The sequence below is a fragment of the Mesoplodon densirostris genome, chromosome 9 (genome assembly GCF_025265405.1).
Source record: "Mesoplodon densirostris isolate mMesDen1 chromosome 9, mMesDen1 primary haplotype, whole genome shotgun sequence".
In the NCBI taxonomy this organism is placed as follows: domain Eukaryota; kingdom Metazoa; phylum Chordata; class Mammalia; order Artiodactyla; family Ziphiidae; genus Mesoplodon; species Mesoplodon densirostris.
This window is the reverse complement of record NC_082669.1, coordinates 110,951,449-110,976,925: the sequence shown is the minus strand read 5'-3', so window position 1 is coordinate 110,976,925 and position 25,477 is coordinate 110,951,449. Positions and strand designations below refer to the sequence as shown.

Here is a 25,477-nt window from a genome sequence, read left to right as displayed (position 1 = left end):
CACAGGGAACCATATTGCATATCCTGTGATAAGCCATGATGGAAAAGAATATGAAAAAGAATGTATTTATGTGTATAACTGAATCACTCTGCTGTACAGCAAAACTTAACACAACGTTGTAAATCAACTATATTTCCATAAAATAATTTTTTTTTAAAGTACGTTTCCCCTCGTACGTGATAGATCATCTGTGGCGGGACTGGGCACTGAGGAGAAACATGGAAAAATAACAAGTATCCTCGCCCTCCAGGGGCTTTACAGTCTCATCAGGAAAAGTTAACGTGTCTTAATCCAAATATTTAGTAATTAAGAAAAATACTTTAGTAACAGCCACGCAACACTATTTAAATATTGTACCGCAGAAAACAACGAGGCTGATGAGACAACTACTCTCAACTCTAAACCACGTGCTACCCGGTTCCTGAAATTACCTAGTTTTCTTGAATTAAAAAGCGCTCAAGCAAAGGTCCACGTCTGTGGGGAGTTTCGCTTTCTCCTGCACACCTTGCATGGATCTCAGCCTGTCCCAGGCGACCTGCTCTCTCCTGCCACTGCGCACTCATCTCCCGTGTTCTAGTCACACTCGGCCACAAGCACGTCACCTTCCACTGTCCCCTCCCCATACCTCCTGTCTGTGCCTCACCTGCTTCGTTCACTTGGCTGCACAGACGTTCACGCTGCTCCAGCCCCGTCACCGTCGGCGGATTCCTGTCCCTCCTGGAAATCTGAACAAGCTTCTAGTTGCCTCCGGGCCTCCGGTCTCTTCCATTTCCCAGTGTCCTCCAGACTTGAAGGAGCAATTTATCTGAAATAGAATTCTGGCTGTCACATGCCTGCTAGAAGGAGGGAAGGACCCAAGTTGTGATGTTTCACATCTTTCTTAATCTCTTGTGGCATCCTCACCCCAACCTCTCATTCCCAGCGGCCACACGGGTTCCCTTGCTGCTCCTTGTATGAGGGAACTCCCATTCCCACCTGGCAAGCTTCCCTCCTCACTAAGGACTGTAAAGCTTTTCCTGATGCTCCCAGCCTGTCTCTGTAGCTTCTTCCTCTTATAGCTTTAGTGCTGTGACACAGTATAACAAATACCTCGGAGATGGCGCTTAGTTACTCTTGAATCTATTTCTCCACTGCTGTGACAAAGCACAAGCAACCAACAACAAAAACGGATCAGTTGGACCACGTCAAAACTGAAAACCTTAGTGTTTCAAAAGGCACAGCAGAGTAAAAAGGCAACCCACAGGATGGGGGAAATATTGCAAGCCTGTACCTGATAAGGGGCTAATATCCAGAATATAAAAGGAACTACTACAACTCAACAAAAAGACAACCTGATTTTAAAACGAATAAAGGACCTAAGTGTCCACTGACAGATGAATGGATAAAGAAGATGTGGCACATATATACAATGGAATATTACTCAGCCATAAAAAAATGAAATTGAGTTATTTGTAGTGAGGTGAATGGACCTAGAGTCTGTCATACAGAGTGAAGTCAGTCAGAATGAGAAAAGTACCGTACGCTAACACATATATATGGAATCCAAAAGAAAAAAAAAGGATCTGAAGAACCTAGGGGCAGGACAGGAATAAAGACACAGACGTAGAGAATGGACCTGAGGACACGGGGAGGGGAAAGGGTAAGCTGAGACGAAGTGAGAGAGTGGCATGGACAGATACACACTACCAAACGTAAAATAGAGAGCTAGTGGGAAGCAGCTGCATAGCACACGGAGATCAGCTTGGTGCTTTGTGCCCACCTAGAGGGGTGGGATAGGGAGAGTGGGAGGGAGACGCAAGAGGGAGGGGATATGGGGATATACGTAGTATATGTATAGCTGATTCACTTTATTATAAAGCAGAAACTAACACAACAATGTAAAGCAATTATACTCCAATAAAGATGTTAAAAAATAAGTAAATAAAATAAAATGAGCAAAGGACTTGAATAGACGTGTCTCTGAAGAAGATGCATAAATGGGCACTAAGCACAAGAAAAGATGCTCACCATCACTGATCACCAGGGAAAAGCACAACTACGAGACACCCCCTCACACACATCAGGACAGCCACCATCCCAAAACAAAACAAACAAAAGTCACAGTAGGTGTTGGTGAGGATGTGGAGAAATTGGCACCCTTACGCACCGTCGGCAGAAACATAAAACGGTACAGCCACGGTGGAAAACATTATGGTAGCTCCTCAAATTTTTTTAAAAAGAATTACCCTATGATCCAGCAATTCTACTGGGTATGTACCCCAAAGAACTGAAAGCAAGGTCTCCGTGAGACATGTATACATGTTCGTAGCAGCATTATTCACAATAACCAAAAACTGGAAGCAAACCAAGTGTATACCCACTGATGTATAAACAAAATGTGGTCCATACATACACCAGAATATGAGTCAGCCTTAAAAAGGAAGGAAATTCTGAAAGGAAGGAAAAAATTCAGGAAATTCAATGTGGCTGAACCTTGAGGATATACTACTAAGTGAAATGAGCCCGTCACAAAAGGGCAAATGCTATAAGATTTCTACTCACATGAGGTGCCTGGAGAGGTCAAATTCACAGAGGCAGGAAATAGATGGTGGGGGCCGGGGTTCCAGGAGCGCGGGGGATGAAGGGGAAACTAGTTTTTAATGGGGACAGAGTTTCAGTTTGGGACGATGGAAAGTTCCGGAGACGGGCGGTGACGATGGCCACACAACATTGTGAAAGTACCTAATGCCACCTAATTGTACACTTAAAAGTAGCTAAAATGGGAAGTCATATGTGTATTTCACAATTTTTAAAAAAGAGAAAAAGGAAACAACATTAGTTGAGCCGGCGAGCTGTGAAGAGGAGATCGGAAGGGTTCTATCGTGGGCTCCTTCTTCTGTCCTCGAGACTGTCACCGAACGCTCTTAAACCAAGTTTTCAAAACTGCAAATCCACACAAAGCATCAAATTATAACCAAATGTATCAGAGAGTGTGCGCGTGTGCACATCCACATTTTTCTGTAGCTTCCATCCCATCTGAAAAGGGTTTTGACCCAGAACAGAGTATTTACTGTGCTAAACCACAGAACAATGGCTGGAGACGCAGTTCTGGAGACACAGGACGAGGCCCTCTGAACAGCGGCTGGTCCACAAAAGCAACAGAACCCAGACATCAATGGTCAAAACCAACCTTCAGACTTTGGAGGCTGGGCTGCCTGCCCACTGTGCTGTGTAGGGCTTTGGTTTTAGGTTTGAAAGCTCTAGGGCTTCTGAGGTTACGCATCTAGAACTTAGAGGCCAAGGTGACACACTGAGACCGTCACGGCTGGAAAGGGGGCGCTGCAGGGGGAGGAGAGGAGGCCCTGTGGACAGAGGCAGTTCTCCTCTGTGACTCAGCCCAAGTCACCTGGATAGGGACGGCAGCCCCACCTGAAACAGCGCTGCAGGTGCCCAGCACCGGGAGCGCCCGGCTGATGAAGATATACAGACTGCCAACAAACACATGGAAGAATGCTCAACATCATTAATCATTAGAGAAATGCAAATGAAAACTACAATTAGATATCATCTCACACCAGTCAGAATGGCCATCATCAAAAAATCTACAAACATTAAATGCTGGAGAGGGTGTGGAGAGAAGGGAACACTCTTGCACTGCTGGTGGGAATGTGAATTGGTACAGCCACTATGGAGAACAGTATGGAAGTTTCTCAAAAAACTACAAATAGAACTACCATATGATCCAGCAATCCCACTACTGGGCATATACCCTGAGAAAAACATAATTCAAAAAGACTCATGTACCAAAATATTCATTGCAGCTCTATTTACAACAGCCAGGAGATGGAAACAAACTAAGTGGCCATCATCGCATGAATGGATAAAGAAGATGTGGCACATATATACAATGGAATATTACTCAGCCATAAAAAGAAACGAAACTGAGCTATTTGTAATGAGGTGGATGGACCTAGAGTCTCTCATACAGAGTGAAGTAAGTCAGAAAAAGAAAGACAAATACCGTATGCTAACACATATATATGGAATCTAAGGAAAAAAATGTCATGAAGAACCTAGGGGTAAGACAGGAATAAAGACACAGACCTACTAGAGAATGGACTTGAGGATATGGGGAGGGGGAAGGGTAAGCTGTGACAAAGTGAGAGAGTGGCATGGACATATATACACTACCAAACTAAGGTAGATAGCTAGTGGGAAGCAGCCGCATAGCACAGGGAGATCAGCTCGGTGCTTTGTGACCGCCTGGAGGGGTGGGATAGGGAGGGTGGGAGGGAGGGAGATGCAAGAGGGAAGGGATGTGGGAACAGATGTATATGTATGACTGATTCACTTTGTTATAAAGCAGAAACTAATAAAAAAAAATCAATAAAACCAAGAGCTGGTTCTTTGAAAGGGTAAACAAAATTGACAAACCTCTGTCCAGGCTCACCAAGAAAAGAGAGAGGACCCAAATACAATAAATGAAAGAGGAGAAATTACAACTGATACCACAGAAAACCATATGAAACCATAATACTATGAACAATTACATACCAACAAACTAGACAACTTAGAAGAAGTGGACAAGTTTCTAGAAACACAAAGCCCACCAAAACTGAATCAAGAAGATAATTTGAACAGATAATTTGAACAGACCTATCACTGGAAGTGAAACAGAATCTGTAATAATAATAATAATAATAATAACTCTGTACAAAAGTCCAAGACCAGGTGGCTTCACAGGCAAATTCTACCAAGCACACAAAGAAAAACTTAAACCAATCATTCTCTAACTCTTCCAAAAGACTAAAGAGGAAGAAACACTCCCAAAGACATTCTATGAAGCTACCATCACGCCAATACCAAAACCAAACAAGGACACTACCAAAAAAGAAAATTACAGGCCAATATTTTTTTTTTTTTTTTTTTTTGTGGTACGCGGGCCTCTCACTGTTGTGGCCTCTCCCATTGTGGAGCACAGGCGCCGGACACACAGGCCCAGCGGCCATGGCTCACGGGCCCAGCCGCTCCGCGGCATGTGGGATCCTCCCGGACCGGGGCACGAACCCGCGTCCCCTGCATCGGCAGGCGGACTCTCAACCACTGCGCCACCAGGGGAGCCCCAGGCCAATATGTTTGAATATAGATGCAAACACTCTCAACAAAACATTAGCAAACCGAATCCAACAACATATAAAAGAAGATCATACCCATGACCAAGCTGGATTTATCCCAGGGTCACAAGGATGGTTCAACATATGCAAAAATCAATGTAATACACCTCAACAAAACACAAAAACCACATGATCATCTCATTAGATGCAGAAAAAGCATTTGATAAAATTCAACATCCATTCATGATATAAAGAATGCTTACAAAAGTGGGTATAGAGGGAACATTTCAACATAACAAAAGCTATTTATGACAAACCAACAGCCAACATAATACTCAATGGTGAAAACCTAAAAGCATTCTTGCTAGGATCTGGAACAACACAAGATGCCCACTCTCAGCACTGCTATGCAAAAGAGTGTTGGAAGTCCTAACCACAGCAATCAGACAAGAAATAAAAAGGGATCCAAATTGGTAGGTAAGAGGTAAAATTCTCATTATATTCATATAACATGATATATATAGAAAACCCTAAAGACTCCATGCAAAAACTACTAGAACTGATAAATGAATTCAGCAAGGTAGCAGGATACAAGATTAACATACAGAAGTTGGTTGCACTTTTTTACGTTAACAATGAAATATCAGAAAGGGAATGTAAAAAACGATCCTGTTTAAAATCACATCAAAAAATACTTAGGAATAAATCTGACCAATGAGGTGAAAGACTTATGGGCTGAGAACTATAAAACATTAATGAAGGAAACTGAAGAGGATTCAAAGAAGTGCAAGGATATCCCATGCTCTTGGATTGGAAGAATTAACATTGTTAAAATGGCTGTACTACCCAAAGCAATCTATAGATTTAATGCAATCCCTATCAAATTACCCATGACATTTTTCACAGAACTGGAACAAATAATCCTAACATTTACATGGAACCATAAAAGACCCAAAATATTCCCAAAGCAATCCTGAGGAAAAAGAACAAAGCAGGAGATGTAACCCTCCCAGACTTCAGACAATGCCACAAAGCTACAGTAATCAAAACAGTGCATGGTACTGGCACAAAAACAGATATATGGACGAATGGAACACAAAAGAGATCCCAGAAATATACCCACACACCTACAGTCAATTAATCGTCGACAAAGGAGGCAAGAATTTACAATGAGAAAAAGACAGTTAGGAAAGTTGGACAGCCGCATGTTAATCAATGAAGTTAGAACACACCCTCACACCATACACAAAAATAAACTCAAAATGCCTTAAAGAATTAAACGTAAGACATGACATCATAAAACTCCTAGAAGAGAACACAGGGAAAACATTCTCTGACATAAAAGGTACCAACATTTTCTTAGGTCAGCCTCCCAAGGCAGTAGAAATAAAAGCAAAAACAAACAAATGGGACCTAAAAAAACATAAGCTTTTGCACAGCAAAAGAAACTGTAAACAAAAAGACAACCTACTGACTGGGAGAAAATATTTGCAAACGATGCAACTGACAAGGGATTAATGTCCAAAATACAGAAACAGCTCATACAACTCAATATCAAAAAAAAAAAAATGGGAAGAAGATCTAAATAGACATTTCTCTAAAGTAGACATACAGATGGCCAACAGGCACGTGAAAAGATGCTGAGCATCGCTAGTTATCAGAAAAATGCAAATCAAAACTACGAGGTATCACCTCACACAGGTCAGAATGGCCATCATTAAAAAGTCTATAAATAACAAATGCTGCAGAGGGTGTGGAGTAAAGGGAACCCTCCTACACTGTCGGGGGGAATGTAAATTGGTGCAGCCACTATGGAGAACAGTATGGAGGCATCTCAAAAAACTGAAAATAGAGCCACCATAGGATCCAGCAATCCCATTCCTGGGCATATATGTGGGGAAAACTCTAATTCGAAAAGATACATGCACCCCAGTGTTCATAGCAGCACTATTTGCAATAGCCAGGGCATGGAAACCACCTAAATGTCCATCCACAGATGAACAGATAGAGAAGATGTGCTATATATACACAGTGGAATACTACTCAGCCATAAAAATGAATGAAATAATGCCATTTGCAACAACACAGATGGACCCTGAGATTACCATACCAAGTGAAGTCAGTCAGGCAGAGAAAGACAAATACCATATGATATCCCTTATATGTGGAATCTAAAATACAGCACAAATGAGCTTATCTGTGAAACAGAAACAGACTCACACACATAGGGAACAGCCTTGTGGTTGCCAAGGGGCAGGGAGGTGGGGAGGGATGCACTGGGTGTTGGGATTACCAGATATAAGCTATTATATACAGAATGGATAAACAAGGTCCTACTGTACAGCACGGGGAACTGTATTCCACATCCTGTGATAAGCCATGATGGAAAAGAATATGAAAAAGAATGTATTTATGTGTATAACTGAATCACTCTGCTGTACAGCAAAACTTAACACGTTGTAAATCAACTATATTTCCATAAAATAATTTGTTTTTTAAAAAAAGTACGTTTGGGCTTCCATGGTGGCCCAGTGATTGAGAGTCTGCCTGCCGATGCAGGGGACACGGGTTCGTGCCCTGGTCCGGGAAGATCCCATATGCCGCAGATCGGCTGGGCCCGTGAGCCATGGCCGCTGAGCCTGCACGTCCGGAGCCTGTGCTCCACAACGGGAGAGGCCACAACAGTGAGAGGCCCGCGCACTGCCAAAAAAATAATAATAATAACAATAAATAAAAAAAATAAAAATAAAAAAGTACGTTTCCCCTCGTACGTGACAGATCATCTGTGGTGGGACCGGGCACTAAGGAGAAACGTGGGAGAGATAACGAGTGTCCTCGCCCTCCAGGGGCTTTAGTCTCATCAGGAAAAGTTAATATGTCTTAATCCTGCAAACATTTAGTAATTAAGAAAAATAATTTAGTCACAGCCACGCAACAGTACTTAAATATTGTACCGCAGAAAACAACGAGGCTGATGAGACAACTACTCTCAACTCTAAACCACGTGCTACCCGGTTCCTGAAATTACCTAATTTGGTTGAATTAACAAGCGCTCAAGCAAAGGTCTACGTCTGTGGGGAGTCTCGCTGTCTCCTGCTCACCTTGCACGGATCTCAGCCTGTCCCAGGCGACCTGCTCTGTCCTGCTGCTCCACACTCATCTGCCGTGTTCTAGTCACACTCGGCCACAAGCACGTCACCTTCCACTGTCCCCTCCCCACACCTCCTGTCTGTGCCTCACCTGCTTCGTTCACTTGGCTGCACAGACGTTCACGCTGCTCCAGCCCCGTCACTGTCGGCGGATTCCCGTCCCTCCCGGAAATCTGGACAGGCTTCTAGTTGCCTCCGGGCCTCCGGTCTCTTCCATTTCCCAGTGTCCTCCAGACTTGAAGGAGCAATTTATCTGAAATAGAATTCTGGCTGTCACATGCCTGCTAGAAGGAGGGAAGGACCCAAGTTGTGATGTTTCACATCTTTCTTAATCTCTTGTGGCATCCTCACCCCAACCTCTCATTCCCAGCGGCCACACAGGTTTCCTTGCTGCTCCTTGTATGAGGGAACTCCCATTCCCACCTGGCAAGCTTCCCTCCTCACTAAGGACTGTAAAGCTTTTCCTGATGCTCCCAGCCTGTCTCTGTAGCTTCTTCCTCTTATAGCTTTAGTGCTGTGACACAGTATAACAAATGCCTCGGAGATGGCGCTTAGTTACTCTTGAATCTATTTCTCTACTGCTGTGACAAAGCACAAGCAACAACAACAACAAAAACCGATCAGTTGGACCACGTCAAAACTGAAAACCTTAGTGTTTCAAAAGGCACAGCAGAGTAAAAAGGCAACCCACAGGATGGGGGAAATATTGCAAGCCTGTACCTGATAAGGGGCTAATATCCAGAATATAAAAGGAACTACTACAACTCAACAAAAAGACAACCTGATTTTAAAACGAGTAAAGGACCTAAGTGTCCACTGACAAATGAATGGATAAAGAAAATGTGGCACATATATACAATGGAATATTACTCAGCCATAAAAAAACAAAATTGAGTTATTTGTAGTGAGGTGAATGGACCTAGAGTCTGTCATACAGAGTGAAGTCAGTCAGAATGAGAAAAGTACCGTACGCTAACACATATATATGGAATCCAAAAAAAAAAAAAAAAGGATCTGAAGAACCTAGGGGCGGGACAGGAATAAAGACACAGACGTAGAGAATGGACCTGAGGACACGGGGAGGGGAAAGGGTAAGCTGAGACGAAGTGAGAGAGTGGCATGGACAGATTCACACTACCAAACGTAAAATAGAGAGCTAGTGGGAAGCAGCTGCATAGCACAGGGAGATCAGCTAGGTGGTTTGTGCCCACCTAGAGGGGTGGGATAGGAAGGGTGGGAGGGAGGGAGACGCAAGAGGGAGGGGATATGGGGATGTATGTATACGTATAGCTGATTCACTTTGTTATGAAGCAGAAACTAACACACCATCATAAAGCAACTGTACTCCAATAAAGATGTTAAAAAATAAATAAGTAAATAAAATAAAATGAGCAAAGGACTTGAATAGACATTTCTCCAGAGAAGATGTATAAATGGCCACTAAGCATAAGAAAAGATGCTCACCATCGCTGATCACCAGGGAAAAGTACAACTACGAGACACCCCCTCACACACATCAGGACAGCCACCATCCCAAAACAAAACAAACAAAAGTCACAGTAGGTGTTGGTGAGGATGTGGAGAAATTGGCACCCTTACGCACCGTCGGCAGAAACATAAAACGGTACAGCCACGGTGGAAAACATTATGGTAGCTCCTCAAATTTTTTTAAAAAGAATTACCCTATGATCCAGCAATTCTACTGGGTATGTACCCCAAAGAACTGAAAGCAAGGTCTCCGTGAGACATGTATACATGTTCGGTAGCAGCATTATTCACAATAACCAAAAACTGGAAGCAAACCAAGTGTATACCCACTGATGTATAAACAAAATGTGGTCCATACATACACCAGAATATGATTCAGCCTTAAAAAGGAAGGAAATTCTGAAAGGAAGGAAAAAATTCAGGAAATTCAATGTGGCTGAACCTTGAGGATATACTACTAAGTGAAATGAGCCCGTCACAAAAGGGCAAATGCTATAAGATTTCTACTCACATGAGGTGCCTGGAGAGGTCAAATTCACAGAGGCAGGAAATAGATGGTGGGGGCCAGGGGCTCCAGGAGGCGGATGGCTGAAGGGGAAGCTAGTGTTTAATGGGGACAGAGTTTCAGTTTGGGACAATAGAAAGTTCTGGAGATGGATGGTGACGATGGCCACACAACATTATGAAAGTACCTAATGCCGCTTAATTGTACACTTAAAAGTAGCTAAAATGGGAAGTCATATGTGTATTTCACAATTTTTAAAAAAGAGAAAAAGGAAACAACGCTAGTTGAGCCAGCGAGCTGTGAAGAGGAGATCGGAAGGATTCTATCGTGGGCGCCTTCTTCTGTCCTCGAGACTGTCACCGAACGCTCTTAAACCAAGTTTTCAAAACTGCAAATCCACACAAAGAATGAAATTATAACCAAATGTATCAGACAGTGCGCGCGCGTGCACGTCCACATTTTTCTGTAGCTTCCATCACAGCTGAAAAGGGTTTTGACCCAGAACAGAGCCAGCATTTCCTGTGCTAAACCACAGAACAACGGCTGGAGGAGCAGTTCTGCAGAGACAGGAGGAGGCCCTCTGAACAGCGGCTGGTCCACAAAAGCAACAGAACCCAGACATCAATGGTCAAAACCAACCTTCAGACTTTGGAGGCTGGGCTGCCTGCCCGCTGAGCTGCGTAGGGCTTTGGTTTTAGGTTTCAAAGCTCTAGGGCTTCTGAGGTTACGCATCTAGAACTTAGAGGCCAAGGTGACACACTGAGACCATCACGGCTGGAAAGTGGGTGCTGCAGGGGGAGGAGAGGAGGCCCTGTGGACAGAGGCAGTTCTCCTCTGTGACTCAGCCCAAGTCAGCCGGTTAGGGAAGGCAGCCCCGCCTGAAACAGCGCTGCAGGCGCCCAGCACCGGTTGCGCCCGGCTGCCCAGGGTGCAGGCGTGAGAACCCGTCCCATAGACACACACGTCGGGACGGAGGCACGTGGGTCGCAAAGCTCCGTCGTGTGACTGTTGGCTGTCTTGAGGTGTGTCTGCTCTCTGACGTTTGGAGAGAGTGGCACGGGCTCCAAAGCTGGTCCCTGGGCCCCGGAAGGACGGGGAGGAGGGGCTCGTGCCCTGGGGGGCGGTCCTGACGCGCAGGAAGGAGGGCGCGGATGCTTTCCCCACGCAGTGAGATGCTCTGTGAGAATTCTGTTACACAGCTGCCCGACGAGGCAGCGAGTTGGGACGTGAGCACAGGATGACGCCCGCTCCGTGGGCAACGTCTGATGACCTGGTGGTCCCGAGAAGCCATGGCAGCCAAAGCACCCGGCCCCTCCCGAGGGCAGCGCAGGCAGCCCTGCTTAGGTCCCCATGTGCCCACAGCTTCCCAGTGGGACCTTCCGCGGGGCCGGTGCCCACCTGAGAGCAGCCTGCGCGGCTCCTGGACTCCTTTCCGTCACTGGGCAGGGGAAACGTGCCTCCATTCGCGTCCTGGACAGAGAGGGAAGGTCCGCTCTCCTGGGGATGTGCAGAGACTTCACGGAAGCAGGTGGGTCTCTGCAGACAGGCTGCGCTGCCCCGGCTGTCGGGGGCCTCACGGCTCCGTTCCCGGTGTCGCGTCCCATCGGCGTGACAGGAGTATCACACCGGACGTACTGCACGTCTCCCGGGTTCTCGTCCCTCTGACAGCGAGCAGAGGACCGTCCCTGCCAGTGTACAGCGGCCTCCTGCTTCCCTCTGGGCCTCGGGCCGTGAGCGGGACAGAGAAGGGGACACATCTGACCTCTGCTGCCTCCGTGACCCCGGGCGGTCAGGCTCAAGGGCACCGCAGGCCCGACCCAGAGCCCAGAGCCTGTGTGGAGAAGCCCGGAGAGTTCTGAGAACGAGGCAGCCGCCTTGCTGCGCGCAATCTGGGGAAAAGACGGGATTTTACAAGGTCAGTACTGAGACCCACAGATCCATCTTAACAAGGACAACAAAACAGGCCCCCTCCCCGTCACGTCTTGAGTGCGACCTTCCAGAATTCGAGCCCTAAACTCCAGCATCACCTGCACCTTACACTAACTCGCCGACAGGTGTGTCAGAGACAGGGGCCTGGCTTGTATTAACACGGATTGACAACTGCTGACGTGTTGTTTGAGCACCATTTGTACACTTTCCCAGCAGGAGTCTTCTCCTTCTGATGATTTTATTGCAGCGCCTGCCCTGGAGAGGTAATGGTGAACAGCGCACGGGGCACTTCCCCCGAAATTGCTTAAAAAAAAAAAACACACCAATAAAACACCCCCAGCTGTCCTGATTGTTTTCAGCTGGGATTTATCGCCGGTAAACTTTGTGTTGCATGTAAGCTACTTGGCTTTTATTTCAATTTACTATTTTCGGATTTTTTCCTAACACAGAAATTAGGTATGATCGTTGTCATCACCATCACCTGGTATCATCAGACAACAGAATGAAGATGCGGCCAGTCTTGGATTGTGGACAGTGACACTTCTCTTCCTTAGCATAATGTCCTTTTCTATGGAAAGTTATCTAGAGAAGGAATGATAGCATGCTAATTACGTTGGCACCTAGACACACACACACACAGACACACACACACACACAGACACAAACACAGTCTATTTTCCCCAGAAAAACGCTTGAATGTTTGAAAGCCACTGCCTGTATATAATAAGAAATAAAGTTATTTCCTGAGTGTGGATACAATAGTATCAGAGTTTAAGAACTGGTGACAAGATGGCACAATTCACAGCTCTTTTTCACAGCTGGTAAAGCTCATTTCAACAGCCCAGGAAAACTAGCAACACAGTTGCTCTGGGATCAGGGAAGCGCAGGAAACAAAAGCTGCCTCTTTAGAATAATGCCTTAAAATGAAGCATGGACGAGGGGGCCATACCCGCTAATCCTGAAGACAGTTACATCACCAGATTTCAGCACAGATTTGACGAATTTACAGATGCTAGTCAACTGCTCAGTTAACAGCCCTGGTTAGACTCCCTGAGAAGAAGCGCCTGCAAGAACACTGCTTGTCCCGAAAGAAGAGCCACAGAAACCGCAGGGACCATGCACTTCAAGTGTCAGTGAACAGCTCGGAGCAGGGAGCCCTGGCGGAGGGCACAGCCCCTGTGAGGGGAGGGCTGCAGCCCCCCACCCCGAACGCCCCAAGACCCGGGCAAGGCGTGTCATTCACGGAGAAGCCCCAAATGAGAAAATTCTGCCTGAAGCCAACGTTACCTGATGCTTCCAAAACCACAAACTGGTAGAGGTGGCGCAGAGTCAGTGGCCCCGAGCTGCAGGGTCCCTGTGCAGCTAGTACCCAACCAGGTTCCTCTTGGCTGACGCACAGCAAGCCAAACGCCGAGACGCCCGGGTCTGTTGGCGAGGCGGCCAAGCCAGGAGATAGGAGGGCAAATCTCAGCTCTGCGTCCTGGAAGGGAAGGGAAGGTAAGGGGCTCGGGGTATTTACGCGATAACTAATAAAGCAGCAGGGCCACCTGAGGCGTAGGGAGCGCGGGGAACTGTGATGATTGGAGAAAGGTGCGGGACTCCTTCTGCGCAGGCGCAGGCGTAGCTGGGCTACAGGCCGCTGCCCGGTCTAAAGGGCGCTGGGCGGGCCCTCGCGCAGGCCCAGCTCGGGAATCGGTGGTCCCATCCGGCCCCAACCAGCTCAGCTCCAACTGGACGCAGCTGATTCCAAGTTGCTGGGAAACAACCCGGGCAAACAGCTTATTGCTTAGGCTACGTGCTGCCTGGTGGACACGCAAGTCTTAACTAACCTTGATTAGTGAGGACAGGTGAAAAGGATTTGACCCGTGATCCACGGATTCGCAGTCGAGGTGTCTGAGCTGCAGGTGGCCTGTGGCAGCTGTACGGTCATGGGGGGTCTGGGCATCCCCCTCCACCCAAGTCCACGACCTGCCGCTGGTACCCCAGGCGTTCTCCGGGACCTTGGGCGCTCACCAGTCGGCCTAGAAATGGAATCCAGGCACAGGCTGCAGGCAGGGACACGGCCCTGGGGTGGAGGGCGAATCTGCCCTGCTGGGATCTCGAGTTTTCCTTAGTCCCCAGCTGTTTCCTCACCCCAAGGAGACCTGTGATAGGGACTCGACGATAGATCACCAACGCGGGCAGGGTCTCCGAGCAGGTCCTGGGCGAGCGAGGCCTCTCCTGCCCGCCCCCGAGTCCCCAGCTCCAGAGCACGAGGAGGCGGCCGGGAGAAATGAGCCGGACTGAGCCGAGAGCCGGCGGGCGCTGCCCAGGGCGGGGTGGCCCCCAAGTGCCCGCCGCTGCCCTCAGGCCTGGCTCCCTTCGCGGGCCGCAGCTCTGACCGAGGCCTGCGTCCTCCCCGAGCCGCCGCCCCCGCGCCCGCCCCCGCGCCCGCCCCCGCGCCCGCCCCCGCGCCCGCCCCCGCGCCCGCCCCCGCAGCTCCCGGCGCGTGGCCCCCGCGGGCGGCCGTCCCCCGGAACGCAGGCTCCGCGCGCCCCCTGCCGGCCGAGAGCGCAGCCCTGCAGGCGCCGAGCCCGCCCGCGCGCCGCTCGCCCCCGGCCTCTGGACGGGCCCCGGCGCAGCCTCGCCGTGTCCCCGGCCCTTGGCTCCCGGGGTCTCGGACGGGGCCCGGCGGAGGCCCCCCCGCTCGCCCCGGGCTCCGCGCCTCACGGCCGCCGGGGCCCACCTACCTCTCCAGGTGCGGGGGCTGCGTCGCCCCGGCGCGGTGGGAGCGGACGGCGCAGGCGCAGACGGCTCACCCCGGCCCCCGCCCCCGGCCCCCGCCCGCCGCGGCCACCCGGTGACCCGGCGCCCGGTTCACGCGGCCCGCGCTCCTGGGGAGCCTCGGCTCACGCATCGCTTTCCCACGGACTAGAGCCCGCCCAACTTCAGCGCCTGGAAACCTGTTTCCCAGAGATTTTTCAGGTGGTAGTTTAGGAAACTTGAAATGCAAGTGGCCAGGCATCCTTCCAACTCTTTGGTTAAAAAAAAAAAAAAAGAATTCTAGTCGTTCTGAATAATATCAGCTCCAGTTAACTGACTACTAAAGGCCAGGAGATTCCACCGACGCTCACATCACCGTTCCCTCTTAGTCTCCGCCTCAAGAAGGAGGAACTTGGGCCCTGAGAGGTTAGTTAGGACACTTGCCCCAGGACACACAGCAGGCAGGTGGAGGGTGGCCCCTCTGACTCTGAAGCCTGTGGCCTGCACGCGGTGCCCAGCCTCTCTGTGCTCACGGCCTCTCCTTGTCGGAATCGTTCTCTCTGCGAGGCCAGGGGACGGGATGGCTGGTCCAGGGCCAGCCCAGCTCCTCTGAGAAGCTCCCAGCCTGCCAGGCACAGCAGGTGTCAAACCACTCTTGCTTGTTGGGTTTGTACCTCGCTTGCTGACCATCGGACCTGCATCTGGCCACTCGGTCCTGGGAGGTGGGAAAGCGTGTGCCAGTGAGCGAAGGAGCCCCACCAGCAGAAAGCCCGCCACCCTCCCAAGGGTGTTCTTAGGAAATTTACCCTCCGTGACTGACAGGATATTTTGGTAAAACCAAGCTGTCTGTAGTAAAGATGGCTTCCTCAGGACAAACTGTGGTCGAACGCAAGTCCGTGTGCCTGATGCACAGTGGGGCTGAACAAAATTTGGAGCAGAGAAAGGTTTACTGCAAGGGCCAAGGAAGGAGACTGCCAAGCTCATGCTCAAAAACCCGGAAGCCCCAGATGGTTTTCAGGGAAGGGTTTTTCTAGGCCAAACTGGGGGGAGGGCTGCACCTCCCCCTTGCCATTAAGCTGCATTTTGCGATTTTCTAAAATTAAAGGCCTTCAGTGGCATGGGTGAACCCCTGAGAGACACAGGAGCACTTGCCTGGGTTTCGAGAGGGAGCTGGCCACTCAGCCCCACTCTGCACCGGGCTCCTCCGGGCGTGTGCAGCCGGCCCTGTGGCCTTGCCCTGACCAGTGAGCCGACAGAAGGCCTGCGGACGGTTCCTGGCGCCTCCCGGCTCTCCCGAGGTGGACGTTGGGAGAACCCGGGCTCTCAGAGACGCCTGAGGAAGCGGGGAGCCCTGCAGGGTCCGGTGGTGCTGCGGCCGCCCCCTTCCCAGGAGCGCAGAGGACATGGTGGGCCCAGCTCCTGTTCCCTCCGGAAGCAGCCTGGCTGCTGGAGCTGCATCACTGCCTCCCACCCCCCGGCCCTAACTTACCGCCAGTGCCTCCGAATGGGACCTAACTTGGAGGTCTTTTCTTCATCACCACAGATGAGCGAGTGAAGATGAGCTCGTTAGGGTGGGTCCTAATCCAGTGGGGGGGTGTCCTCATGGAAAGGGGAAACGTGGACACAGGCAGGCAGGCACACAGGGGCGATGCCGTTTGAAGGTCGGAGTTCTGCTGCCCCAACCAAGGGACCACCAGACGCTGGAGGAGGCTTTCAGATCCCTCCCTGCAGCCTTCAGGAGCCCGGCCCCGCCGACGCCTCGATCCAGACTTTGGCCTCTAGAATTGGGAGAGCACACGTTTCTGTTGTTTAAGCTGCCCGGTTTGTGGCACTGTGTCAACAGCAGCCCCAGGCAACTAGTACCCCTGCCATTCTTTTTTACAAATAATTCAACAGACGTTCAGAAAGACTGGCAGAGCACCGGTCCCGCCGCCGGAGCACGGTGGAGCCACGCTCACCCGAGTCCAGAAAGGCAGCCCACTAGGGCTGCTGCCGCGCCTGCACCCCGTCTGCCGGGCCCCCTCCTGTGCCCGCCGGGCTGGGCCCCTCTGAGCTGTGGATTCAGCAGGACTGCTCTGGGGAGAGGGTAACGGGGGGGGGGAGAGGGTAACAGGGGGAGAGAGAGGAGAGAGAGAACCTTACTCTTCCAGGCAGAGGAGCTCAGCACTGAAACTCTTCGGTAACTGACACTTTATACAAACGGAATTTTCAAGCAGTTGATTAGGTCCCTGAGCCTAGTGATTGAATAACTGAAGACACATCTGCCGGGTTTGTGCTGAAGTGCCCACAGCTGCGTGCTGTGAGATTGATGAAGCCTGAAGAGTTTTGCGTGAGCCCGAGCATTGCTGAGAGACTGTTACCCCGGAGCAGGGAGGCCCCATCCACCGTTCATGGCCTTGGACTTGCACGGGGCTCCCCGGACAGCCTGCTGCCAGTTAGTGAGCTCAGTAAAGCTCCAGAGAAGCTCTCCCCCTCCCCCAGAACAGCAGAGGGTCCGCCTGCGGGGTGAGATTCCCAAGGCTTGAGAGCAAGTGGTGGTCCCCCCTCCGGGGGCAACTCCCCACACCATGTCCTGCCAGCTCCGCCTGTCCTCTTCTGCCGCTCACAGCCCAGCGCTGGCCCTGTGCGGGGAGGGGAGGACAGGATGCAGAAGAAATCAATGCTTTCCCTGCCCCCAGGGGCTTGTCATCGGGTGGGCAGGGGTCGGGCTCTCTTTCAGGAAGATCCCCGGTGCCACTGAAGACACAGGGCCACGATGGAGACTGTGGTTTTGTTCAACGCCCGGAACTCCTCCCTCTGCTGACATCCTCCCGCCCTGGAAGCCCCGTCCCCTTGACTTACCACATTAGGCAATGTTAAGGGTCCTCGGCCAGGAATCTCACCACTTCTAAGTGGCCTGAGAAGGGATTTCACACCTCGCTCCCCATTCTGTTCTCAGGGGTGTGAGGCTGGTGGTAGTGGAAGCGTTTCTCCCACAGGAAGCAGCTGTAACTTCAGATCATTGCTTCCTGAGCTTCCTTTCAGCTTCCTTTCAGAGATGCAGTTGACAGCCCACCCCCAAGACGATCACCGGAGTCCAGCTCAGTGGGTCATCTTCCTCCAGTGAATGATTGTTCTGACTTTTAGACAATATTAAGGTTTCTGTAAAAGTGGTTTGTTTAAAAGTCTGTTTAAAAACCAGACATCTAATGTAATCTGAGCCCTACAGCTCTAACAATCTTAATGTCTTCGAAAGCAGAATTTGGAGGTATTATTGGGCCCATTTCTTCACCAGTCAATGAATTTGCCATATCTTTATATGTTACTATACCAAATATATTCATTAAAAAATTATACCCTCTTGGACTTCCCTGGTGGCGCAGTGGTTAAGAATCCACCTGCCAATGCAGGGGACACAGGTTCGAGCCCTGGTCCGGGAAGATCCCACACGCCGTGGAGCAACTAAGCCCGGGCACCACAACTACTGCGCCTGCACTCTAGAGCCCGCAAGCCACAACTACTGAAGCCCGCGTGCCCAGAGCCCATGCTCCACAACAAGAGAAGCCCCTGTTCGCCACAAGTAGAGAAAGCCCGTGCACAGCATTGAAGACCCAATACTGTCAAGAATAAAATAAATAAATTTATTAAAAAAACATACCCTCTCATCTACAAAGAATCCTGGCAGTAAAATCCACTCGAACCAACCGGGTTCCATCAGCCTTTGGGTAAAAAGATGGTTTCATGAGTGGAAATAACCCACTGCCTTCTGAGAACGCCCTCCTGAGTATGTGTGGGAGTCCGGGCCCAACACCGACGCTTCTGGGGGGTTGGCCAGCGTGACCAGGCCTCAGGGTGATGTGGGAGCTGCAGGAAGTGGAAAAGCCCAAGATGAGCAGGAGGGGCCCAGTGCTGGTGCCCAGAGGAATGTGCTAGACCCAGGAAGGAAGCCTGTGCTTTGCTTATCATGAAAGAAAACAATGAGAGGGGAAAGCAACGTAGGGCTGTAGCTGCCTTGCTGTGTGATTTTGGGCAACTCCCTTGCCTTCTCAGGGATTCTAATCCCCTATCTGTGTGGTGTGAGTGATGAGATTCAGATGGTGAACGGCTTTTTGGAGTTTGTGGTTTGCAGAAGGGAGCCCAGGCCTCTCAGGACCAGCGCCCAGACACCTGCCGGTCCAGACCCCCTGAGAAGCCCCACCCATGAAGCAGTGTCCCCGAGGCTGGGTCCTCTCCCTCCCACTTGCCCCCAGGGTCCCCACCTGCTCCTCGGCAGCTCTATTTTCTCTCTAGAATGCCTGCATGAAGATGAGAACCACGTGTTACGGCCTGAACGTGTGTCTCCCTCCCACCCTCATTCATATGTTGAAGCTCTAACTCCTAATACGATGGTTCTTGGAGATGGGCTTTTGGGAGGTGATGAGAGTTAGATGAGGCTGTGAGGATGAGGCCCCCATGACGGGATTAGTGTCCTTATAAGACAAGGAAAGACCAGAGCTCTCCCCCTCTTTCTGCTGGGTGAGGACACAGCCAGAGGGTGGCCAGGAAGAGGGTTCTCACTGGGAACCTAATTCGCTGGCACCTTGAGCTTCAACTTCCAGCCTCCAGACTGTGAGAAATAAATTCCTGTTGTTTAAGCTGCCCAGTCTGTGGTGCTTTTCTATGCAGCCCTAGCTGACTGATGCACACCCAAATCAGAGCAAGCAGAGTCTGCTCCCCCAGAGCTGGCTGGAGTGTGGGGGCCAACCACCCTCACGTGTGCTCCACAGAGACTGAAGGCAGACAGGGGAGCGGGACAGCTTCTCGGTGGGAGAGGGGCCTCAGGGGTGCCCTGGGGGCTGGGGCAGGGCTCTTACTGCCTAGGGGATGTGTTAGGTTTTCCCCAGTTGGTCCCAAGTTGGAAGTGGGGACAGACATTAGGAAACTGTCAAATGCTGGTCGAGTCCTGGCCGCCCGGGACTGGTTGCTGCAGGTCGTGGGGCAGAGTTCTACTTGTATACACGGTCTGGATATCCTAAGTGTGTGTACCACGCGCTAACAGGCTTCCTGTTCCTTCCTCTTGTGATTGTCCCGAGAGCTCACAGCCACGTGCTGACAGAGGAGGCCCAAGGGCATCTCTGAAATATCCTTCCAGCCTCTCTTGTGACCCTGAGGTTTTTAACAGGGGCTTCGGGAAGGCAACTAGTCCTTCACGAAATCATTTTTCTGGGACTGACAGATCAGGCAAGAGAGGGAGGCGCAGCGTGTGTTCAGGCCAGGGGTACACACGCCGCCCTCCCCCAACCACGGCACCCCTGTGAACGAGGCATGCCCCCGGGTTAGGGCTGTCCTCCCTGTACTGGGCTCTGGAGTTCCACAGCTTCGTGGTCTTATTAAAACATTTTAAAACTAATTAAAAATGGAAACGAGCAACCACAGGCACATGTGTCACACACTTCACCTCACACACACAGGGCAGGTGCAGGCTCCGGGCTCTCCCAGGCCGGCTTCCCACTGCGTGGAACTGGGGCGGTCCCAGTGATCAAGGCCAGTGTCTGCTTTCAGGGCCGGTCCTGGCAGAAGGCAGTGGGGAGGAGGTGGCCTCCTTCCTGGGCGAGTGGGGAGAGGCCGGGGCTGCTCGCGTGACCGCGGGTGGGAGGCTGACACACTGGGCTTGGGGTGAGCTCCGCTGCATCTGGCTTTTTCGTTCTATCTCCTCTGCTTCTTGATTCTTGGTCAGGAAGGGTGACAGCATTCAACTGGGCTGACTGGACTGACAGCCAGTTTCTCTGAAGCAGCAGCTGCTTGATGGTTCGGAAGGGTTTATGTAACCAATCTCTCTGCTTTCAGGCTGGGCTACATCAGACTTACTGAATTAACAGCAACAGAAACGAGTGAATTTCCAACAGAGGCAGGTTTTCCTGAAGCTTTCTAGCGGGCAATGCAGTGGCCTCAGCTGACAGCCAATTCTACTCTCAGTGTTAGGGAATACCTCTATGGCTTCACCCTGAAACTTTTAAGATGAAACTCAAATTCTCTTTTCTGGTTGATTTGGGACTTTGATATATTTGACTGGTCCTGTTCTTCCTACCATCGAGCCGCTGCTACCACAGATGCAGGTTTTATGTGCTGCCCACAGGCCCTTGAGGACGCATCAATGAGTACCTGAAAGACTTCTTGAACACCTGTACACTTTCTAAGGTGAGACGGCGGAGGACAAGCAAGAAGAGAGCTACCCACGTGGTAAAATACGTTTTATTCCATGGATGAACAAACACTACCACGCCACAGCCTCACTCCCTCCTGCCGGATCCTGTGGCCAGAGCTGGCTTCCCTTTTCAGACTGAGTTGGCTTTGCAGTCGGTCGAGCCCATTGAAATAGCAAAAGCATGGCCGTGTAGCGCTCAAGTGGTCCTGCTGGTCGGCACATTCATCCTTTTCCCAAACGGTGATGCATCCCCTGAAAAAAAATCCTGTGACGGAGATCTTCCAACCAAACTAAGTACAACTGACATTCAAAGCTCGTGTCGATGAAACCCAAACCCCCAAACACCAAAAGTGACACGGACGTATCTTCTCTGCTGGTAAGAATGTCAGGGAGACCCCCTTCCCAGGGGGACCGGGAGCTGGAGAAATCCGAACTGACACTCAGGTTGTCAACAAGCTCCAGAGGAGATGACGGTCGTCAATGTATTTCCAACAAGCACTTGTAGAGAGAGCTCAGCCAGGCTGTGGGCATGCAGGCAAAACACGATGAAAACCGGGCGGAGGGCAGGGGACGCGGTGCGACGCCTGACCGCATTCCCGTCTTTATATACAACAAAGTGAAATCTACACGGGAGGCTGGCTGTGCACCTGGTCAGAGGATGTCTTACAAGGCTAGGGACATCGACGACACTGCTTGCGTGTGGCAGGGAGGGACAGAGCCACCCCAGGGTCGGGGTGACACCGGCGCGGGCCTCACTTGCCTCCAGGGTTCCTCTCACCCCAGCACACGTGACAGACCTGGAGGTGGAGTCAACACTTTGTCTGTTCATGTTTTTTAACCAAACGTCACCTGAAAAGACTTGACGGCTTATCAGGGAGGAAAAGGATGGGCCTAAGGGCACAGGGAGATGGACAATGCGAATCTAAGCCAGATCCTAATGCAGCTTGGTGGGAGACAGGTTTTCTTTATGACTTCTTTTAGTGAAGAGAACTGGATGTTTTGTTCCCTCTCAGCGTTCTGAAATGTCTCCACAAAGTCTAAAGATGACGTTGAGGAGAGAGCAGTTACTTCTGATCTGCTTCTTTATCCAAGCAAGTGCAAAGCCTACATACTGACTGAACGAAACAAAGCAAAACAAAGCAAAAAAAAAAAAAAAAAAAAAAAGCACAGCAAAGCAACCCCATGACCAGAGACAGTGTCAGGTAAAAACCATAGAAAAATACAAATTAATTCCATAAGGTTAACCATTAGCGTAGCTACAGTAACACTTCGTACAGCCCCTTAAAATGCAGAATCTCCTAATTACAGAAAGGAGCAAGCCAATCTATGGACAAGTACTGGGAAAATAATTGTGCTCTAGTTGGTCCATGGCGCGGTGACATCACACGGGGTATGATGCTCTGGACTGGAAGCGGTACCCGAGTGGAGGCCGGGCCTAAACACTACCGCTCGTGAGCTCGAATTCCAGGGCCAGCTTCTGCACTGCCATCCATCCTTTGCTTTGTTCCTCGGGGAGGGGTCGCGGGGAGGTACCCATCACTCCAGGGTGGCGATGGTTCCAGGCTCCGTGGAAGCCCTTGTGAGCGACGATGCATCTCCACCCGGGGAGGAGCTTGTTTCTGGGGCAAAACTGCCTTTAGGACCAGAAACACACATGCTGGGAAGGTGGCGCTTCCCGCCCCCAGCCCAGGCCCCTGAGGGAGAGCGAGGCGGGGTTCCCCAGTCGGTGTCCACTGTTCCAGGAGGCGCCAGGCTGTGCTCCGGGCTGGCTCGGTCAGTCCTCCTCCTCGTCCTCTTTCGCTGCTACTGTTGGGAGTTTGTCCTGGATCCTGAAGCACTCCACGAAGAAGCTGATGAGGGCTCGGTACAGGTGCTGCTGCAGGGGGGCGCTGCTGAAGTAGTGGCCCTCGTCCGGGTATATCTGCAAGAGAGGCGTGAGGAGTTACCCCCGTGGCCGCCCTCCACATGGGTTGGGGCGCCGCTGAGACTCCGAGCCCCACAGCCCGGGCTCCGCGCAGCCGGAAGCTCAGCCTGGAGGGCATTTCAGGGCTGCTTCTCCTCGCGGCTTTGCCAGGTGGAGGGTGCCCTCAGCAAATCAGGGACGGAATCAGAAAACACATCGTTTAACAGACTCTGAATGCCTCGCTTGCTCTGCTTGTTTGAATTTGCGACAGGGATCCAGGCTCGGGGACCACAGAGGCAGCGAGTGGCCCAGGCCTCCAGGCATCAGGACTCCCAAAGACATGGGAAGAATTCCGTGCTGCCTCTATAACCTTGGTGAGTGTGGGGAAACCTTCGCTCCCACGGGCACCTGCGTTTGACACACCGTGCGCTGTGCACAGGGGGCTTTCCTGGACCCTGGCGCCGAATGCAGATGACCTCATCATAAAATCTAGCTCACGGAGCTATGTGAGAATTGAATGATGGAATACCTCTGAAATGCTTAGAACAAGGCCGGGGACATAGGCAGGGCTGAAAAGACGGCAGCTAATCATTCCATCCCCAAATGTAATGACACCGAGTACCCAGGGGCACTGCACCACTTCCACACGAAGAGCCCGGTCCCCGCTGGGATTCAAAGCCACGTCTACTCGGCCCCAAAGCCCGTGTTCTTTCCATGACACCAGGCTGCTTCCTGCATTTTGAACCGTCTTCCTCTTATGTCTTCAGATGATGACACTCACCTTTATTTTTGTATTTATGAAGGTGGTCGTTGAGCTATTATATGTATACCTTAAACATCAAATAGTACAAAGGGTTACCGAGCAGGAAGTATGTCTCCTCCTACCCGGGTCCTGGTCGCCTGGAGCCCTCACCTGGAGTTGTCACCTTTACAAGCTCATCGAGTATCTCAGACACTCGCCGCGCCTGCACAGTGTCCAGTGGGACCTGGGGTGGGTATCGCCCAGCACCTTGCTGACTTCACTTCGCCTGTATCTGGGGAGTGGTCCACACCGGCAGGCAGAGCTCTGCCATCGGACCTACCGCGGCTGCATCGCGTGCATACGACGTACTTAGCGTTGTACTGTGACCTGAGCGTTCTCGGCAGGAACGCCAGTGTCCCGTGCACTAAGCCCCTTCCTCCGCGTTCATCAGCATGCAAGCCGGCCTCCCCCGCTGCGGGAAGCGCTCCCCCGACCGGCCAGCGCACACTGGCCCTGTACGAGACAGCCAGGCAGCCAAGCCAGGGCGGCTGGGAGACAGAGGCAGGCAGCGCTGCCTTGCTCCGGGGGTGGGGCCCTGGTTGAGGAAGTCTCCCGTTTATCCTGGACCCGAGAAGACCACCGGGGTCACACCCGTCTCACCCAGTGAACCAGAGGGTGGGAAGGAGATGGGAGAAGTTTCCAGAAGCAGCATCATGCATCGCTGGAAAGCACCTACACTAGAGCCGGTGGGTCAGCACTTGATGCCAGCGAGGTCAAGGCTGTGAGTCGGGTTCTTGGGAAGGACAGTGCTCTTTAACGACCGCTGCACCACAGAAGGTTCTGGAACGTCCAGCCAGTATTTAGCAGGTGTGTGCTTTCCGGGGGGAGGCTAGTGAAGCCAAGGCTGCGCTCATCGGCGTGGGACAGCAGCCCCCTCTTCAGCGAGCATGGGGGTGTGGCTGCTGCCCGGCCTTTGCTCATCCCCCGGGGAGGGAGCAGGGGTGGGGGGCGGTGGTGGAGCCTAAAGGGGCTTAAACACAGCCCGAGCTGCCATCAATCGGCAGAAAAAGAAAGCACTGCCCATCTGTCTGATCTGATGTGTCCCCGAGCATCTCTGATGGCCGTGACAGAGGAGTGTTTGCAGTCATGCGTGGCCACTCAGCTCCTCCTCCGTGGAAAGGCACGTGTGGTGTGAAGCAGGGCAGGCGTGCAGCACAGTACCTGTAAGCTGTAGTTAGCCTTTCCCTTAATGAGCTGCGTGATGAGTTCTGCGGTGTGCTGGAAATGGATTTTTTCTGTTTAAAGAAGAAAAGAGGAAAGTGTCAAAACCCGTAACCCCAGGGAGGGCGATGCTTTCGCCGAGCGCCGCGGTCAGTGTCGGGGGCTCACCGTCGGCGGTCGCGTGGATGATGAGGAACCGCTGTCCTTCCAGCGCGGACACCCGGTGCGCCACCTTGGCCATCTGTACGTGGGCGAGAGGGTCAGCGCCCGCCGTGGGGAGTAGGGCATGAGCCCAGGAACCCTGACCCGGAGGGTGAGAGCCATGCAGTGTGCTGGGCACAGTTCCTGGAAGCCCTGCGAAAGCTCTCAGGGGCCTGGGCTTTCCCAGCCTCAACCCCCTTTAAAGAGGAAGGGGACCGGAGAAGATCTAGGAAGCAGGGAGAAAGGGTCTCCTCCCCCTGCAGGTGGCCTGGGGCCTTCATTCAACTGATGCCACTGGGAGGTGCTGCCCTGGCCAGAGCGTCCCGCTGTCTGTGCCCGGG

At 51.4% G+C, this 25,477-nt stretch overlaps 1 protein-coding gene and 1 long non-coding RNA gene across 4 annotated transcripts in view; both read right to left on the bottom strand.

Annotated features, from left to right (window-relative positions):
- The window catches only part of LOC132496028 (uncharacterized), a 47,976-nt gene extending 33,426 nt beyond the window's left edge, over positions 1-14,550 (bottom strand). For 2 of the 3 annotated variants that reach the window (XR_009533354.1, XR_009533356.1), the window contains exons 1-5: positions 13,994-14,550; positions 13,452-13,644; positions 10,875-12,124; positions 8,334-8,495; positions 644-805 (exon numbers count right to left, since the gene is read on the bottom strand). This is a non-coding gene — a long non-coding RNA (uncharacterized LOC132496028). The remainder of the gene's footprint in view (positions 1-643; positions 806-8,333; positions 8,496-10,874; positions 12,125-13,451; positions 13,645-13,993) is intronic. The other variant, XR_009533355.1, reaches the window with a different exon arrangement.
- Positions 14,551-22,843: 8,293 nt separating this feature from the next.
- The window catches only part of DPP6 (dipeptidyl peptidase like 6), an 804,405-nt gene continuing 801,771 nt past the window's right edge, over positions 22,844-25,477 (bottom strand). The window contains exons 24-26 of the mRNA XM_060107540.1: positions 25,104-25,176; positions 24,936-25,009; positions 22,844-22,990 (exon numbers count right to left, since the gene is read on the bottom strand). Coding sequence (XP_059963523.1) covers positions 22,844-22,990; positions 24,936-25,009; positions 25,104-25,176 — 294 coding nt within the window. The remainder of the gene's footprint in view (positions 22,991-24,935; positions 25,010-25,103; positions 25,177-25,477) is intronic.